Source organism: Ambystoma mexicanum, chromosome 13 (assembly GCF_040938575.1).
Source record: "Ambystoma mexicanum isolate Mex_15411 chromosome 13, UKY_AmexF1_1, whole genome shotgun sequence".
Lineage (NCBI taxonomy): Eukaryota > Metazoa > Chordata > Amphibia > Caudata > Ambystomatidae > Ambystoma > Ambystoma mexicanum.
This window is the reverse complement of record NC_090938.1, coordinates 167,521,970-167,542,534: the sequence shown is the minus strand read 5'-3', so window position 1 is coordinate 167,542,534 and position 20,565 is coordinate 167,521,970. Positions and strand designations below refer to the sequence as shown.

The 20,565-nt window shown below is 48.0% G+C and overlaps 1 protein-coding gene across 2 annotated transcripts in view; it reads right to left on the bottom strand.

The window, feature by feature from the left end:
• LOC138520101 (maestro heat-like repeat-containing protein family member 1) overlaps nt 1-20,565 on the bottom strand; it is a 758,658-nt gene that overhangs the window by 37,576 nt on the left and 700,517 nt on the right. For both annotated transcript variants that reach the window (XM_069632611.1, XM_069632612.1), the window contains exon 22: nt 877-999. In XM_069632611.1, the coding sequence (XP_069488712.1) occupies nt 877-999 (123 nt within the window). The remainder of the gene's footprint in view (nt 1-876; nt 1,000-20,565) is intronic.

Genomic DNA, 20,565 nt, shown 5'->3' with positions numbered 1-20,565 from the left:
ACAGAGGCAATTAGTAGTCCAGGAATTCCATGAGCACATGGATAACACCAACAGCGGAGGTCACACAGGGATATTAAATTAGACAATTCCAAAACATTACAAGCTATCTTGAAACATCACAAGTAGCAAATACAGACACCAGCGGTCACCACCCTGTGGAACGCAGGCTACACTAATACCAAAAATAGGTGGCACATTGGTGAATGAAAACAACCCATGCCAATCTAAGCAACTAATCATTTATCAAATGCACTATCATTCAAGCATAGTGCTCAGGAGCCTGGTGAGGATTTCCTGTATAACCCTGAACAGAGTGCCTAACCCTGAGGGAGCACAGTCATATTCTTGACCATCGTTCAAGCCATAGGGCCCTTACCCCATGAACTCAACCAAAAAGTTTAGAGATCATCCCCACAGCCATGCATCGCCACCCCCAAAATATAAGCTCTAATTATGGAAAGATCTTATGAGATAGAGTGAGATCAAATCCAGTAAAGTATACCTCTCAGTGCCCCCTTCCTTGACCAACGTTATATATTTAAAATTATTAGATTGATGACATTTCATTAAGTTCTTAGACACACCTTTCAAGGCATGTGATCTGATGAAACAATACATACAAACTAATTGTTTATGGTCAAGTTTATAGTATTATTAGGCCTATATTTTAGAATTGGAAGCTTAAGTTTGCTAGGTTGTGCTATGCAAAGATTGTTCGCCCACACATTTAATCACTAACACATTCCATGGTCAAAGGACACAACAGCACTGACTAAAATGGCAAGCTTGGGACAGAGCATTCATCTTTGCGGGCGGGTGGCGTGGTTGGTCGTAGATTCAACCTCTGTTGGCTGAAAATAGGTTATTCCTCAGTACCTGCATTAGCCTGATCTTGAAAGAACTGGATCGCCAGACTTCAGTGATTCCAAAATCGTTTAAAACAGACAGTGCACTCTCGAGATGCTCCTTTGATGCCAGTCCAAATCCGTACGCGACTCCCTGCAACAAGGAGAAAGCATTACTACATGATCCTTGCTGTTACATTCGCCGAAAGACGATTTGAGCACAATTACCACTGAGAAATTAAATTGCCGAAATCCGCCTCCAATTTTTTCTTCCGAGAGGATGGATTTTTATATGCTTCCCTATTCTTTAATGAAAATTTCGGTTTTCCCCTAAAAATGACATTTTATGGAGAAAAAAGAGACATTTTTGGTTGGAAAACCATTCGAAATAAAAAATTGATCCATGATGGTGAAGTTGGTAAATTTCTCCCGAAATCCACCAATTTTTCAGTGGAGCAAATTTCAGCCATTTCACCCATTGCTTTCCTAGAGTAAGAATCCTGCCTCCATTTGTAAGTGTCAGCGTGAGTGTGTTTTGAACACTGACATTATTGCTAGTTTTTTTTTAACAGGCATGTGCAAAGAATGCCATCTCCTATTCACATAAGCCCCTTATCCTCATGAAGGCAACAGAAACCCATCATACGAGGGAAGTATTTACCACCCCGAGAAAAGACACAGAAAACAGGGACCACTTTAACGCTTAATGTGAAGAATATGGGACATAGATAATCTATTAGTGGTGTGATGCATCCACAATATTAGACTAATAATTAAGAATATTAGAAAATTGTACCATGTGGAGGGTTAGTTGGGAGATGTCCAGCTTTTCCATGAGTTTTCCCAAGAAAGGGGTGATGGAGATAGGGTGATAGCCGGGCAAGAAGGGCCAGCAGACAGCTTTTTTAGGAGAGAGTGCACAAGAGAGTGGTGTTTGCATGTTTTATTACACTGGTCTAGCATTTCTGCTGGTATCATGGGCTAATCCAACATTATAAGTGTTCCTATGTGATGTTACTACAATATATTAGCAGAGCCAGCATGGACATGTTTGCTTGTAGTATCATTAATGGAATTATGGGTAAAGACAACACGTATATGTTCTTAACTGGAGATATCAGGATATATTGGTGCAGTCATCACAGAAATGCTTGGGCACAGCCAGTATGAACATATTTTGTGCACTGTTAGAATACTGGCATGTACTTTGGGCAAAAGCATTGTGAAAATGCATTGTAAAATGCTCCTGGGAACTGTTGGTGACCTAGCGTGTGTTGGATTTGTTCATATTATCCTACAAACCTGTAAACTGTGCACAGATTTACCCAATTTGTCACCGAAAGTGTACCTTAAAATGGAAAATGTTACCCCAATATTTTATAAAGGTTATCATGGCATAACCCCTGTACTCAATAAACCACAGTTCATTGTTTGGGACTCCCTCACTACATTCGGTGACTTGCACACTTCCATGGGAAATGTTCACACACCTTCATTTAAAAAGTCACCAACCGCCACTGGTTCTTAGATTTACTCATAGCTATTATCCTAGACAAGTATAATTTAGGGGCCGTGCCCATGGCAAGTTTGCACAAAGTCCTTTCAGCTTCAGAATCCAGATTACAATAGAGAACCATCCAAGTGTATCTCCCGATACAAGCCCAACTATTTTCTTAAGTGGGTCTGCCTCAAAACATCAGTAATGTGGTTTCATATCTATTGGCTCCAGTTAATGCTGGACAGAAGACAAACCATGAATGGAAACAACACACCCCTTTTGCTACGAGACAATCTGTAAAAGGAAGGAGCTGGCTATGGAAGAGGGGAGAGAGCAATGCACAGGTGAAAGCCTCTGACTGGTGGGGCGGAGTAGGGTGCTGGCCTCGAGCAGAAGAGAGCCCCTGCAGTAAGGAATGCAGAACGTAGATGCCGGGAGCCTGGTAGAGAGAGCAGTGGGGAAGCCGCTGTATGTCAAAAGGTGAGATGACCCTCACAACCGATGTTGTCACCACGGGACAACAGTAGCAGGTCTGGAACCCAGCAAAGCATGTAGAAAACTTCGTGAAGGCAAGTAAGGAAGTTTCCTGTCAGAAAATCTGTGTCGAGCATCCAGAAAGACAGGGACGCAGAAAGTAAACCTCTGCGAAGGTGAGGAAACGTATGTGATGTGAAGCTGCAGTGGAAACAGCCCAAAGCTGAGCCTGTTTAAAAACAGATCAAGCTGAATGAAGGTACCAGGGTACTCCTGAGAAGAGTGAGGCAATGGGGATCAGACGAATGCTACCCAATTTACTGTAACATTGGATATGAGAAATTGAGAACGCAAGAACCCATATGCTGGGAGGACCCAAGAGGGTTGGAGGAGATAACTGTCGCTAAATATTAGCAGTCTAGGAGAAAAGACTATGAGAAACCAAGTGAGTTAATTCAGAGATCAATTTGCCAAATTCAGAGACATTTAAGAGCAAAATATAATGAGACGCCCCAGGAGGAGTGGCATCAGTTACCTAAAAAGGAAACCAATATCAAGAGCGAGAAATGCCCAACACAAAAAGGGTTTGAATATACAAGGATGAAAAGAAGAGCATATTATGGAAAATGGACTGGAAGCCAAAGAGCAAATTACCCGGAGCAGAGATATAAAAGGGAAGAATCTAAGGAAAGTTCCAAAAGTGATGGTATCAAAATGCCCATACACAAGTTACTCGGATAAGAAATGCTTGAGAGGAGAAGCCAATGAAAGACCCAGGAGGGGCGACCACAGTTAAACAGAAAAGAAAATCCATGTTAAGAGAAAGGAATACCTAGTCTGATAAAGGTTTAAACATAAGGAGGAAAGAAAGAAAAGCTCACCAATCAGAGGGTAGGAGATAAAAGGCTTTTAGAGACAATAGCCTCCAGCGTATAGCAGAAAAGAGAAGAGTTATTAGTGAAGAAAATGTGAGGCATAAAGATGAGGATGTAGTAAGGATGACCTCTGCCAAAGGTAAATTTGAAGAATAGAAGATGAACTCTAGCATCATTCATGTCATTTCATTTCGTCATCTGTATAGTGCCTTTAACCATTGGTTAAAGGCACTATACAACGTATAACGTACAACATACAACGTTCCAACGTGCTGTAGGTTGAACGCCCTCTTGGGACCAAAGTCAGAAGTATAGGGAAGTTAGGCGGTGCTACTTTTCATGTGTGCATAATGGCCATTAAAGGTTATGAGAGCTTGGCCGAGTCCCTGTTAGCCATCCATGTCTAATTGCCATGTGTATGGGTGAGAGAGGTACACTAGGGAAATAAGCTGGAGGGCGGGGTTTAAGAGGATATTGAACTATGATTGTAGCTACAGTTAGAATTTTTGTTGTGAAAGGTGTCATTTGAGTTGTATGTGAAAGCAGATGTGTGTTGGAGTGCGGCCGTACTTTGACCAATTCCTATCTAGGTTGATAAATTATGGTGGATACATTCTGCATGCATCCAACTATCATTAAGTGGCTGCTTTCAAGACCCCACTTAACCGTGAAGGCAGCATTCTGCCGGCACCGGCATTCTAAGTAGTGGAATGCATTCTGCAATCGCCTAGAATCTATAACTTGGTTGCCCTCATGGACTCGACTAAGCGCAGCATCCTATTCAACTGCACAAACCTTCCAAGAGCTATACAAAGATTATCAAAAGAGTTCCTCTGGTGCAAAGGCTCCAATCTGTGCAAAAACAATGGCTACTCTCACAAAATCCTCTGAGAGCAACACCCAGGTTAGCCTCCTGAATTATTCGCAATGGAGCACAATGGCCAACCGCACACGTCTTCTAAGTGTAACATATTGGCTACCCCAATGGGTATTCACAGAGCAAAAACCTTGGCTACACTCAGAAATCATCTAAGAGCAGAAGCAATGGCCACTTTTCTTTCTGGAGAAAAGAGATAGAGGGGGTAATTCATAGAATTCAGCGCACAAGTGGCGCACGCGGCTGGCGCACAGTGTGCGCTTGCGGCAGTCTGGCCGAGCCGCGTGCGCCAAAATCCATTTCCGCGCACAGGGTATTCATGGATTTTAGCACCCAAAACCAGCCGTGGTGCAGAGTGGCGCAGCTACCCTGCAGCAGCGCCAGTTACGCCCCCAACCCCTCCCCGTGCGCCATGAACAGCGCACAAATTCTGTACATGGCGCACAGGCCAGTGGACCAGCATACAGCCCCCCAAACACTAAAAAGTATGTAAAAATCCCTGCGCACCCTTCCGAATACACGTACTGCGCTGCGTGGGAAGTTTTACACGCGATTGGCCCTGTCCGAACGGGGTACATGTATTTCTGGGGTGCGCAGGAAGTTTCACACGTGATTGGCCCTGTGTGAGCGGGGTACGTGTATTTCTGGGGTGCGTGGGAAGTTTCTCACGTGATTGGACCTGTGCAAATGGGGTACGTGTATTTCGGGGGTGCGTGGGAAGTTTCACACGCGATTGTGCCTGTGCGAGCGGGGTACATGTATTTCTGGGGTGCGCAGGAAGTTTCACATGCGATGGGCCCTCTGCGAGCGGGGTACGTGTATTTATGGGGTGCACGGGAAGTTTCACATGCGATTGGCCCTCTGCGAGCGGGGTACGTGTATTTTGGGGGTGCGCGGGAAGTTTCACACGCTATTGGGCCTGTGCGAGTGTGGTACGTGTATTTCTGGGGTGTTCGGGAAGTTTCACACGCGATTGGCCCTCTGCGAGCGGGGTGCATGTATTTTGGGGGTGCACGGGAAGTTTCACATGTGATTGGGCCTGTGCGAGCGGAGTATGTGTATTTCAGGGGAGCGCGGGAAGTTTCAAACGCGATTGGCCCTGTGCGAGCGCGGTACGTGTATTTCGGGGGTGTGCGGGAAGTTTCACATGCGAATGGCCCTCTGCGAGCGGGGTGCGTGTATTTCGGGGGTGCGCGGGAAGTTTCACACACGATTGGCCCTCTGCGAGAGGGGTACGTGTATTTCGGGGGTGCCCCAACAAATTGGCAGTGTGTGTCCTCCCAGGTGTGCCCTTCTCCCCCCTCCCCAAGGCCTGCAGTCATACCCCAACACAGGGGTACAAACTGCACCCCTGGCCATGCCCCACAGGCAGCCCATCCACCCTGCTGAAGCCCCCCAGGCCAACCCACATGTCACCATGCACAAGTGAGCACAGACTTATGTCCCCCAGCACCCCCATCCACCCAGCATTGAGGGGCACCTGCCAGCAGGCCCCGACTCATGTCCCCCAGCACCCCCAACCACCCAGCATTGAGGGGCACCTGCCAGCAGGCCCCGACTCATGTCCCCCAGCACCCCAGCCAACCAGCAGTGAGGGGCACCTGCCAGCAGGCCCCGACTCATGTCCCCCAGCAACCCCATCCACCCAGCATTGAGGGGCACCTGCCATCAGGCCCGACTCATGTCCTCCAGCTCCCCCATCCACCCAGCATTGAGGGGCACCTGCCAGCAGGCCCAGACTCATGTCCCCCAGCACCCCATCCACCCAGCATTGAGGGGCACCTGCCAGCAGGCCCGACTCATGTCCCCCAGCACCCCATCCACCCAGCATTGAGGGGCACCTGCCAGCAGGCCCCGACTCATGTCCCTCTGCAACACGAAAGGAAGCTGCACAATCATGGCCCTCATGTGCACCACATTCCACAGCACGCCACCCCAGTCTTGACATGCAATGATTTCACCAATCCACCACACATCGACATGCCTATGTCACGACACAAATCAAAAGTCAACCATGTACATCAACACATGTCGGTCACACACACACACACACTGTTTGCCATAGATTGTGCAAAACCACAATTTGACATGCATGAACCCAATGAGCGAATCCCACACATGGAATTAAAATATCAAAATGTATTATCAACAAAATCAATGTAATGAAATGAAAGTCAAAAAAATAATAAAAAAATTAAATGAAATGCATGTCCAAAAATCTGAAAAATGAAATGTAGATGCAATCCAAATATATCCACAAGAAAAATGGTCCAAAATCATTGTCCACCAAAACAAATCCAAAGGAAACGTGAAAATGAAAATCCATTGCTCCATGGTAAAATTCAAAAAAATGCACACATAAATCCAAAGTCCAACTATGTACAATCAATTTTGAAAGGGTCCATGAGCCCAACGAAAGAAATGAAACCTATCTAAAAAACTACCTAAGAAAAGAACTATATACAAAAGTGTAGGGCATAGTCCAATCACCCCAAAAGAAATGAAAACAAAAAGGAAACCTAACACTAAAAACTATTCACAATGGCGGCAGGCTAGTCCGACGGCTCACTTTCCGATGTCCTGGGCCAGTGCATCATCGAACTCCTGGTTAATGTCCTAGAGGCGGTCCTCTTCCATGGCCCGAGGGTTCGCAGGGACGATGCCATGTTGGACTCCAACTCCCTGCAAATAGCCTCGAGGCACTCAGCCCACCTCAGTGCCCTCAGCATGGAGTTCTCCGCCCTGACCATTGTGAGCCGTGCCTCTTCTGCCCGCTGCCGCTCTGCATCTATACGCCGGCCCAACCGCAGCCACACGGAAGACACACCCATTCCAGGGTCCTCCTGACCTCTGGCCGATGCCTGCCCCTCTGATGTCGATGGCCCCGAGCCATCATTGCTCCCACCTAGAGCCTGCTGCTGCTGCTGCTGCTGTCCATGTGCCCTGTCCGATGATGCCTGCACATCCTCCATCTGCTGGTCTCCAGTTGTTGTGGTGTCCACCCCTGCTGGACTGCCGACTCCCGACTGTGGCAGGGATGGGATCTCCACCAAGCTGGCTGTGTTGGTCAGGCCAGGTCCACAGGGGGCCCTGGTGGAATCTGGGCCAGAAGACGGCAGGGAGAACGACTGGCGCTAGTCTCCACAGAGGAGGAGAGGTCCGCCAGTGTGCGCGACACATGTACTAACCCACCGACCAGGGCCCCTCCCAACAGTGCCACGTCACAATGCATCTCTTCATGATGGCGTGCGTGCTTCCCCCAGGAAGCACACACGTCATCACGAATTTCACACGTGCACAACATGACACCAATTAGGACGGAGCCCATATGGTCATGGGACCCCTCGTCCGCAGGTAGTGGAGGGGCAGATGACATGGGCCTCCCCCATACCTGCAGACGGGCCTGGGACGGGGCATCCCTGCTGGTGCATGGTGGTGCAGTCACAGGGTCAAGGACAGCGACATGCACAGGACCCTCCGCGGTGACCTGTGCTGCCTTCTGACCCTGGCCCTGGACTGCACCCCTTGCACCAGTGGTACTACCCCCAACAGGCCCCATGTGCGGCTCAGTAGTGGGCTCCTCCTCCTCTGTGGAGACCACCAACCTGGATGTCTCTGCACCGTCTTCCGCCATTGCAAGCCCTTGTGGGGGCTCACCCGGCCCTTCCGCTACAGCTGTAGTGGCAGACGCGGCACCAGTCCCCTTGCTCCTGGATAATGGCAATTCCTGGGAGCGTGGCTGGGCCTTGCGTCGCCGCCCGGTGGAGGCTTTCCCGCTGCTTGGCTCCACAGCGCCGTCTCCGCCCTCTTCTTCACTCGACGCTGCATAGAGGGAGACATAGAACACAAGCATCAGGGTATGGTACAATATTCCCCTAGACAGGAAGCAATAACAAATGAGTGCCACTGTCAAATGTCACTTCCATCCTGTCCCTCCACAACACATGGGTGAATGCACGCAACACAAATGCAGAAACAGGCACAGCGCCTGCAATCAACATCAGCATCCATGTACAAGGGCCTCTTTTAACCAAAATGTTGCCTTAAAACTCACATGCATCATGGCTCATACTGATCCCATGCACACATCACCAGAGGGTCATGCATCATGGCTTGTACACCACAGACACAGTGGATACAAAGGTGACCGCACTGCATGAGTGAATCTACACATCATCACGGACATGTGTCATGCATCAATGGCATTTCAAAGTCACACACACACTTCTCAGACACACACACATGTGCACCATACATGTACATGAGAGCAGCACCCAACCACACATGTGCACCATACATGTACATGAGAGCAGCACCCAACCCTCACCCCCTCCATGTCCAAGAACAGAGAATGGCATGCATTCATGTGTGCATTCTGCATACAGCTCCCCATGTTGCATTGGAACACATGCACCATCCATGTGGTTCACACATTAATGGTCTCACATGCATGACCATGATGCCCCTGCACACACACATCCATACATGGCCTATGTCACACATACAGGCAAGTATCAGACTACCAGTACACTGCAACATGCCCTGTCTCACACAGCAATGCTTGGCCACTTACCACTCAACTCCAGACAGGTCTGCCTCAGAAGGATCTGGGCGTGGAGCGCTGGGCCTACGTGTTCCAGGACCCTCATCTGGATGTTGCTCATGCTGACCCGGCACCCCTCTGCATCCTCTGCCTTCACGAGGTTCCGGGCCTTGTAGAGGGTCCTGGACCTGAAGTCCTCCCATCGCTTCCGGACGTGCTTGATGTCACGGTTTGCCACCCCCTCCGCGTTGATGGCAACCACTACATCCTCCCAGATCCTCTCCCGTCCTTCCTTGTTGGTGCGTGATGTTCCGAAGAGGGCATCATAATGCCCCAGGACATGCTCCACCAGGACACCAACTTCCTTCTCACTGAAGCTTGTGGCCCTCTGCCTCTCTGGCTGGGGGTCGCCAGTAGTCTTAGATGGTGTTTGCCCCAACATGGAGACCCCCGAGGCAGGCGTGGGTGGGCATCTGGGTCCTGGGCCTGGGCTGTGGAGCGATGGTATCCCAGTCGGGAGTCTTCTGTTCCAGCAGGGGTGGACACAGCAACTGGACCCCTGCAGATGGCTGACGTGCAGGCACCAAAAAGCAGGGCACGTGGGCAGCAGGCAGGCAGCAGCAGATGGCTGGTGGGAGCATACTCGGGGCTCTTGGGGGCAGGAAAATTGCCTTTTGGGCAGGAATGTGGTCTTCCGTGTGTTTTTGCGTAGCAAGCTTGATACGGAGTGATTTGGCACGTGAAAAGTGCACATCAGCGTGAAATCTGAGGAAAGGCCCTTAGCGCGTAAGCGCGTAAGTGACGTTACATGCGCGGGCGTTCCCACAACACGGGTGCATAGTGAATCAGCACGTGAGAAAACTGCACGTCACCGTGCTATTGCAGGAAAGGGCTTTAGCGGTAAGCGCGTAAGTGATGTTGCACGTGTGGGCTGGCTTAAAAGGTACGAGTATCACGCTATTTTCTTGTACGTGCTTTTTGTGGAGAGCGAGCGGGTGATTCTTGTACTTCTTGTCGGTTCACACGCGATTACTTCACAACGTTTCGAGTTCATACTCCCTGTTTCCTCAGACTGCGTTCTTTTCTTCTTTTGGCGGGGGTGTTGTGAATGCGCACACACGTGTCTTTTTCACGTTCTTTTTCAAGGCAGACGGTGAGTCGTGCACGGATTTTCCAACTGTGGTTGCCCCAGTGTGTTGCGTACCCTTTCAGAGGTCATTGTAATCTGCGTGTAACACGCATACGCTTATGTTTGTGTTTCTGGGTGCCACAGCATAGTGCGGATTCATTTTTCCACGCACGTGGTCTACCAGGGGTTGCGTGCACATGTACTTTTGTTTTTGGGGTGCCTGTGTGTTGCGGGACTTGTCATCTTCCCCCAAGGGTCACAGACAGCCTTGCTAGAGCACTAGGGTACAAATTCCATCTAGTACCCTACCCCTTTCACCCCAATTGCCCAGGACAATTGTTTACTGCAACTCCCATATGCACAACAACATCAGTGCCATGGTTGGGAGGCGACCAAGCAGTAAGGGAGGCAAAGGTGGCCGATCTCAAAGAGGTGGGTGTGGTGGGCGCGGTAGGGGACGTGGCCAGGATTTGCAGGGTGTCCCTAGAGCCCTGTGTGTGGAGAGGACCAATCGGGGCCACCTCTGCCCCCCCATGGTTGTGGGAAACGTAGCTGACACCATCCCAGCTCAGCCCTTGTTGGACCGCTCATTTTGTCAACTGAACCGGCACAGGACGACTCCCAGGCTGACTTCCAGGTCACCGAGTCTAAGCCACGTGTGGCGGTGAAAGTTGCTGTCACCAGGCCACGTGGATCTGGGGCAGCAATGTCATCTGCTGCCCAAAGTAGCCAGGGTGGGGAGGCTTCAGGGGCAGCTGCAGCTCAATCCACCCCATCTCCGAGTCTCCCAGCCGGGACAGTGTCGGTCCAGGTCCATCACACCGATGTTGGACCTGCCACCATCACCCTGCAGCCAATGCCTGCACCAAGACCTTTGGTCAGTGTGCCTTTACAGGCTTCAAGTACCCAGTCCACCTGCGCTTCTGCCCCTACTGACCACAGCGGCGTAAGCCACTCAGGATCCGCACCACCTTACAAGAAAAAGAAGAAGGGTGCTCTTGCACTACAGGCTGAGACCCCAGACATGGCTACACACTCCGGCACGTCAAGGAAGCCTAGCTTCAATGATGCCGAACTTGATGCACTTGTGGCCTATGTGTTGGCACATAGCCGCGAAATGGTGGTGACTGCAGGCTGCAAGACTACGCCTGCTCAACGTAGGGCCCACTGGCAGACCATCGCGGACCACATTAGTGCCCTTGGATTTGTGAGGCGCACAGCTGATGATTGCTACAAGCGGTGGAATGACCTGAAACGCAGAGCAAAGAACAAGCTGGCTTCCAATCATGCTTCTACTCTGGTGACTGGCGGTGGGTCTCCACCAGAGGACGACCAACTCACTGAACTTGAGTCTGTTGCTGGAACCTTCGTCACAGAGGAACAGATCCAGGGCGTGGGAGACCTACCAGATTATTAAGCATTGTCCGGTGAGTGCCCATGCATGTGTGTGTAATCCATGTGTATGTTGCTTGGGTGATGTGTTATGATTGAGTGCCAGGTGAGGGTGTGTACTCATGAGTGGTGTGGGTCACCCATGTGCTTCCTCTAAACCAGTCACCGGCCTTGCATTTGGGTATGACAGTATCCCTTCTGACCACAGTGGCCAATTAGCACCACATTACTGCAGTTGCCCTTGAAATGTCATCTTGCAACAACAATGTTAGGAATTTTCAGTGTTCATTCAGCCTGATTGTTTCAATAATCCCATTTTTGCAACACATTTTTCTGCCCTAATGCCACATATGTGACATGCTTCTGTCATAGATTACACCCCACAATGTCCCACATTTATTACCATGTTATGGGAATTATTTGACCATTCAAGCTGATTGAGTAAGTACCTGCTCACATCAATTTGTGTGGCCTGTTTGAATGTGGAACATGATTGTTGTTTCCTGTCATGTTGAAGTGACCAACCATTGATTTATCCATCTGCCGGCCATCACTGTATAATTGTACACTGGATGTGTTTCAGTGTGTGGCACATGCGTGTTTTGTCACACTATTTTGCATTTTTCATCTCATGTCCATCTCACATGGATGGGTGACAGTACTCATTGACTATCATATGGCTGTACTTGTCAAATGTACCATGGCTATGCTAGGTGCCATCTGTGTGCTGGCATGTGTCATGTATGTGTATTGGAAATGCCACTCACAGGCTAATGTGTGATGCCAGTGCTATCCAGCATGCAGCAAATGTGTTGCTTTTCCATCTTGGAGTCCTCAGTGTCTGCTTTTTGCCTCCCCTTCCAACTCATTGACAGTGCATGCATGCCAGGGTTATAGTCATGTGGGACATGTGTAATTCATGTACTGGATCTCTGGCTTGTCAGGCCTATGTGTGTGCTATGGTGCTCATGCCTGTTTCCATTTGTTGTCTTTCATGTTTTTGCAGGTGATGACACACTTGATGCTGTTGAGGTGGAGAAGAAGGTGCAGACCCAGGAGGAATCTCAGCCACAACCGGGCACCAGTGGAGAATGTGGGGTGGTGGTGGGTGAAAACCAAATCCTCCTGCAGACCATACTGTCCACGGGTGTCTCTGGGTGCACCTCCGCTGACCTCTATGATTCAGGTGCTGAATCGGAGAGTGAGACATATGTGGCATCGCAGGTGAGTGTTACTGGGGGGGATGCTGTTCTGACAAACCCACCTGCACGAGGGGGAGACCCCTCTATGGGGATGTCAGTGTTGGTAACTCTGCCTTTGGCGGTTACGGATGCAGGGTCACGCTCAATAACATCTGATCCTGTTCCTGGGCCAGCAGATCAGAGGGGGAATGCAGTCCTGCAGCCTCAGGCAGTGCCAGCACAGCAAGGTGCAGATCGCCTTGCCCCAAACAGGTGTGGTGCCCGCGGACGTGGTGGCCGTACGCCACCAGGCAATACTGTATGGGAAAACTCCATCTACAGTATATCAGCACAACAGGGGCATCGGTTGAAATGATGGCTCAGGCAATGGAGAGGGTGGCCACTTGCATTCTCCCCCCTGAAAGGCAGATGGAGCAACAACAGCAGGTAACAGACTCCATTTGCCAATCACACAGGGAAGACATGTTGGTGTCCAACAGGGACCGACGGGCGGCACTGGAGACTTTGCGCGAAGCCACATCTGTAGAGTCACAGGGCCACAGCGAAGCCGTGAGCTTAGAACTCCATTTTCTCTGGGTGAACTTGAGGCTTCCCGAAATTTTAGGTCCCAACAGCAGCTGGAGCAGCTCACATGTTCACTCTCAGCTGAGCTCCAGGCAACACGTGAGGATATCCGGGCATCACGCGAGGCCATCCATGCAGAAATGCAGGCAACCCGTGAGGTGCTGCATGGGGATCTCCGTACTATCATCCTCCAGAACCAGACCTTCCAGACCCGCATGCTTGCTGCCATGGAGGACCATACCAGGGCTTTGCCTGGGCTGCCTCCCATAGCACTGCCACCTCCTGATGTAGCAGCAGAGAGTGAGGAGAGCGACAGCAGTTCTCCCACATTAGCGTAGCCGTGCAGGCCATGAGCCCATGGAGGTATTTTTTTTCCGCAACATCCACGCAGGTGGGTGTTGGGGTGCACCCTGTCCTCGAACCTCCTGGGTGCCCCCCCCCGGTCCACACATGGCCATTTTTGATTTTTGTATTTTTGTATTTTTTTTTTCCGCTGTGTTGCCTTGTGTGGCTCCCGTGGGCATCCACTGTGTATTCCAGATGGGCACATGCAGGCTTGTCCTATCTTTGGGTTAGATGCTTGGGTTCCTGACACACACACACCCCTCCTGCTTCCCCTTTCCATGGGCTTGCAAAGGGTGTGACCAAGTGACAGTGGGCCTCATTACAACTCAGGCGGTAAGGGGTTTACGGCAGCGTTAACAGCGCCGACCCTTACCGCCTGAGTACGAGGTCCCCTAGCGCCATGGTGCTTTTAACACCTGCTTTTAGCAGGTGTTAAAATCCATGGCGCTAAGGGACCATGGAGTTAATTACACCACCGTAATTTACGGTGGCGTAATTAACGCCTTCCCCACTCCCATTATGCCCTATGGGGCAAAAATGGGAATGGGGAAGGGGAAATGGGGATTGGGGACTTACCGCCCCGCCTAGGTCGGAATGGGGCGGTAAGTCCGCCAACCACCATGGCGTAAACGTAGTTTACGCCATGGTGGTAAAGTCACGGCCCAGGCGGTAACTTACCGCCTGGGTCGTAATGAGGCCCAGTGACTTACACAGTGACATTGGACTCCCATGAGCTGTGTGGACAGTCTGTAGTCAAAACTGTGTGGACATCCCTAGTGGGGATTGTTGTTGGATTGAACACTGCATGGTGTATTGATATGTGCTTGTGCATCCTTGTCTTTCTCCTTATTCACATGTACCTTCTTCATGTCTTCACACGGCCGTATCCTTTGCAGATGCAGTTCATGTTGTATGCAGTACACTGACACTTTTGCCTGACAGCAACACTCTGCAGTTGGAAGGGGTCGATGTGCTGGCTTATTCAGGTTGTGAGACTTGCACTATTTTGATTTTGTACTGTCATATTTTGCCACTGTTTCATCCTGTGTTGCTGTATTGTGTTGCTGGTAAGTATTTGTTCATGTTTGCTGTTTCTTATTGATTACTGGGAGCATATTGTCTGTGGCCTGTTTACATTTGTGACAGTACACTTTGTGACACTTGTGTCATGTGTTGTGCATTCATTTGGTTGCTTTCACATGGCATGACATGCCATGGTGTGTTGGGTAGCTCAGATGGGGAGGGGTTGGGTGACATGGCACTATTTTCATGTAGTATTTTGCAAGGGGGTAGTCATTCATGCAGCATGAATGTGTGTCTTTTTGTCACACAGCATTGGTTGTATTTAAGTAGGTAGGGATGCACACAATGTAACACTTCCAGGTGACCAATCTCAGGCTGGTATGGTTGTGACAGTTGACTGTCCCTTATGTCATCATCATTGTCAGCTGGTATGTGCCAGGGCTGTGTGCACTCCACAGGGGTGTGATTTTAGGTGAAGTAATTAGCCACCAGCTGTGTATGGGCTGCCTCACTACGTGCCCTTTCACCTCGCATGTGCAGCGGGCATGCATGTGGTTGGGAATGTGGGGGCACCACCATGTCCACCCGCAGGCCCCGGCCGGTTGCAATGTAGTGCAGGACACATGCTGCCAGTATGATCCTGCACACTACTGGGGGTGCGTATAGCAGCTGCCCACCAGAGCGGTCAAGGGAGCGAAAGCGTGACTTGAGCACTCCGAATGTGCGCTCCACTATGCCCCGGGTTGCAATATGGGCTGTGTTGTATCTTACCACAGGTGGTGTGGTGGGGTTCCAAATTGGCGTCATCATGTGGGTGCTCAAGGGTAGGCACTGTCCCCTGGGGAGGTGATGATGGGTATCATTAGTGGGTTTGTCACATTACTCAGTATCTGACATGCGTGCATTTGCAAAGGCATTAATACTCACCAAGCAGCCATGTATCGCCAGGCCGCCCAGCTTCTAGGTCCCTGTTTAAGGGTTACATTCTGCAAATGAAACTATCATGGGTGGACCCTGGATAGTTGGCATATACTGAGGTGATGATTCCCTTGGCATCACATACTACCTGCACGTTGATGGAATGCCAGTGCTTGCGGTTTCTATAGATGTGCTCAGTTGTCCTGGGGGGACGTAGAGCCACATGGGTGCAATCAATGGCACCTAGCACTTTGGGGAAGTGTGCCACCCCATAAAAGTCCTGGACGGCAGCCTGCCTTTCTGCAGGTGTTCTGGGCATGTATACGTGCCTGCGGACTGAGGGGCGTGCAGTCATGATGGCCAACACCTGGTGTAGGCAGCGTGACTGCGTGGCCTGTGACACCCCCCCCCCCCCACTATGGCACTTGTCAGCTGAAATGAACCAGTGGCCAAGAAGTGCAGTACATTGAGCACCTTTTCCAAGGCGCTCAGTGCTTGGGAGCACAGGGTGGGTGATGTGAGGTCATCCTCCCACTCACTCACCAGGACAAGTATTATGTGTGGTGGAAACCTGTACCTCCCATACACCGGTCATCAGGCATCCCAAAAAGGCTGGTCCTGGTGTAAAAATTCTGGGCCTGGCTATCCTCCTCCTCCTGCAGTGTCCCACGACCACTTCTGCGAGGAACGGTATATTCATCATAGCGTCTTAGCTTGTTTTTATTGTTTGCGCGCACTTTTATGCTGCACAGGGCCACGTATGCCTGCTTTCTACTGGCGTATGTGTTTCCAGATTAGCGCGTCTTTTTTGGCGCACGCGTTTCCCCTGTTCGATTCCATGAATACGTGTTGTAGGTGCACGTGTGGGCGTTCCGCGCATTTACCTCCTGTACTTCCCCCATGAAGCCCACATTTTCACGCGTTATTCCCCATTCCGCATGTTATGCCCCACGTTCCGGCCACTTATATTGTGTGCGCCACGCTATGTGCGATATCGCTGTGTGCGTACCACATGGCGTTTGATGACGTGTGCACCCGCGTGCGCAACGCACGATTTTAGCGCACATCCCAGGATTTACACGCGCACAGACTTCCATGAATCGACGTGCGTGGCTTTTCGCGCTTGCGCTGCGATTCGCACGCTTTCGCATGCTTGCGCTGCGACTTTCGGCACACATTAATTCCATGAATCGGCCTGAGATTGTTAAGGAGGGAGAAGACAGACCTAAAGACAGACCTAAAGATAACAGCATTCAAAGTCACCTGAAAGCCAGCAGCAAAATCAATAATTGTGCTGATGAATATATACTGGGTGCCAGGAGCTAAAGGAAACAAATCCCTTCCAAGGGACATAGCAGAGGCAATTGATGATCTGAAAGCTAAATGGCATGACCCATGGATAATATTGGTGGGCGACCTTAATTGCACTTGCCTGGACGAAAACAATAAAGTACTCAAAGACGTACCAAAAATGGCTACAACCAACACAAAAGAGGGGTCAATTGGAGGTCCACGTTACAATCTAGAGATTGCACAATCCTAAATGGAGTCACGTTAGGCAACATCCCAGGGAAACCGACGTGGCGAGGGCTGAAATCCAAAGCCATTTTAGATTACGTGACAGTTTCAACTAATATGTCAATGTTTATTCAAAAACTTGAGGTGCAACAGACCAGGGCTAGTGACCACAATGCCATCAAACTTACTTGTTCTAGTTTTCTTCCTAAGAACGTAAATGAAATATATCCATTCAAGATAGAAATTAATACTGGGAGAACCCGAGTTAAAATGAATCCAGCAAAATTACCAATGCTGAATGACAACTTGACATCCACCCTAAATGATTTGTATCTGCAGCTACCACTGCAAACCACCAATTATGTTCCTCTGCTAAAAATCTTCCATACTAGAATTAAACCTGGGTCTACAAAACCAATAATGTCACATCGACATATATTCGATCAAGCCATGGTCGACAAAAAAAAGACTATGAGGAAACAACTAAAATCACTGAAAGACTTGAATGAGGTAAATAAAATTGATTAAGTACGAGAAATAAAACAAACCTTCAGAAATTGGAGAAAGTTGCACAAAAAAACCATGTTAAACCATGACTCCCAGGCAATGTTAAGAACTATATGTGAGAGAAATACAGCACAGACGTGGGCTTTAATAAATAATAAAGAGACTTTGCAAGATGCTATAATAACAAATCCAGTCACAGAGAAACAATGGCAATTATACTACAAACAACAACAGCCAGCTCTAAAACCTCTTATAAATGATCGGATTATACCAAAAAGGGAAGAAAGTTTGCTGACCATAGACAGTGAGACATTAGAAGACATGATTAAAAAACTAAAGAACTCTAGAGCACCGGGACCAGGCAGCCTGACTAACAAAGGTCTGAAAAAGGACCCAGCGGAATGGGCTAAAATCCTACATCAACTGTTTAAATATATCTTGGCTTCGGGGAAACTACCGACTTCTTGGAAGACAAGTATTGTGGTGCCAATCTTTAAAAAGGGCCTAAGAACAATCTCAGAAAATTACAGGCCAATTGCCCTTCTAGATGTGGCTGGAAAAATCTTTGCCTCAATTCTTTTAAAATCTTTGACAAATTGGGCAACTCAAACAGGCCATAAGGACGAATGGCAATCTGGGTTTGTAAAAGGACAAGGCACTCCATTAAAAATCTTTATTCTAAATCTGTTGAAAGCTCGAACCCTGACCAACAAAGAGGCGAAATTCTATATAGCTTTTGTTGACCTATCAAAGGCTTTTGATGCAGTTGATCGGGAGAGGATGTGGAGGAAATTAAAAAAATGGAATTTCCCAGAAATTATACTTTATAGCATAAAGGAATTACACTCGAACACCTCAATTAAAGTGAAACTAAATAAAGCTGGCCTGTTATCGGACACAATTCCTACAACCATTGGGCTTAAGCAAGGATGCCCCTTGGCTCCAGAAGAATATAAACTATATTCCTCAGATATGGAAAAAGCCTTTGCAGATATAAGATCCTTCCCAGAAAAACTTGCTAATATAGCAATTGGACGATTGATCTATGCAGACGACATAGTGTCAATCGATCAGACTCCTATAGGTCTTCAACATCAACTAAAAGCATTAGAAACATACGTAGCCAAAAACAAAATGACCATCAATCCTGAAAAATCTAGGATTTTGACGTTCTCTAATACCAAAAAGAAGAAAAATATAAACTCACCCCAATGGTATTTATCCAATAAAAAGATAACGGAAGTAACAGCTATTACATACCTGGGGGTTTGTATCAATACCAACAGATACGAAGACCCGAGATGTCAGGACTTAAAAAACAAACTTGGAAACCTAATAGGCCAAGCTAAGATTCTACTGGCGCGATTCTGTAGATTCTCCATGAAACCGCTGATAGACTTCTATCGTGCAAAAGTAGTGGCAATCCTAACCTATGGATCAGAAACCTCACTCTTATTGGACAACAAAATATGGTCACGGCTAGAAGGCAAGTTCTGGAGATCTATTTTGGGATTGCCAAAATCCTTCCCAATTCAATTAATTAGAAGAGAGCTGGCACTATCCTCTCTGAAAGTCATCGTGGAGTGGAAGATATTGTCTTTCTACAGAAGATGCCTAGAACCGGCAACAAAGGGGGGTTTTTCGGCCATAAAAAAAGCAATGGAAGAGAGGTTGGAACCAATATTGACTGAATGGGCCAAAATATGCCAGATGATCCTTCTTAATTTAAATGAGATGGAAGAATCCTTCTTAAACAATCCAGATCAAGTGAAAAAAAAATGTGCACTAGAGATTGGATTGATACACTGGACGAGCTCACTAAATATCGAGGCTATGAAGAATTCTGGGCAGTCCCGCGAAAACTGAATATACTACCCAAATACCTAACCCTTTTCCCCAATTGGTTCTTGAGGCAAGGCTTCTTAAAGCTGCGTTTGAATCTTTGGCCAAGTAGAACCAATCATTATAGAAAAAGAGAGAGAGATGAACCAGAGAACTGTAGATTATGTAAAAATGTATTAAAAGTTGAATCATTGAAACATCTGCTGCTGGAATGCCCTACTGTGAGAGGTGAACGACAGATGTACTTAGGTCATATCTGGCAAGAATATAGATTCAAGGACATTGATCTTTGGTGGTCATACCTGCTGGATGGAGATAAGATCTCAAACAATCTTGCGGTCATAAAATTTATCCAGTTCATCTTTGAAAAAATTGAGGGACAAGACGAACCTCTTGGAACAGTGAAAAGGACCTGAAATCAAGCAGACTTTTGCAGTGTTAAACACTAAGCAACATAAAAGAAAAGAAAGAGAAATGAAATAAGAAACAGGCATTTTTATAAATGTTTATTAATATTTTAGTATATCTGTAGAACAGAAGTTTGGGAAAATGCTATTCTTGTTGTCTTGGGTTATTTTTATTCAATTATTTTTGATTTTTAAAATGTTTTTTAAGCTTTCTTTAACGATTGAATTAACTCTCGTCTTGATTTTGTATAGTTGTACTTGCTTCTTTTCTACTCTTTTTATTGACATTTTCTTATCTTTTATGTTGTTTTCTGCTCCTTGTTCGGTAAAAATAGCTAAAGGTTTTCTTGTGTAAACCAAAGAGCTACAATAAAAAAAATTAAAATAAAAAAAATCAATAATCTTACTTATGTGCATGGGCCTCATCTCACTAAGTGTATTTTAATGTAGGGGAAGTACAGTGGATTACAGATAGCTGATTCCTATTCCTACTATAGTAGGTGATTGTAGGTGATAAGTAAAAAGAACCTACCATGCACGAAATGACATGCAACATGTCGAGGCTTGGATAACTTTTATACCCTTGGATGTTTATTTACCTTGAAA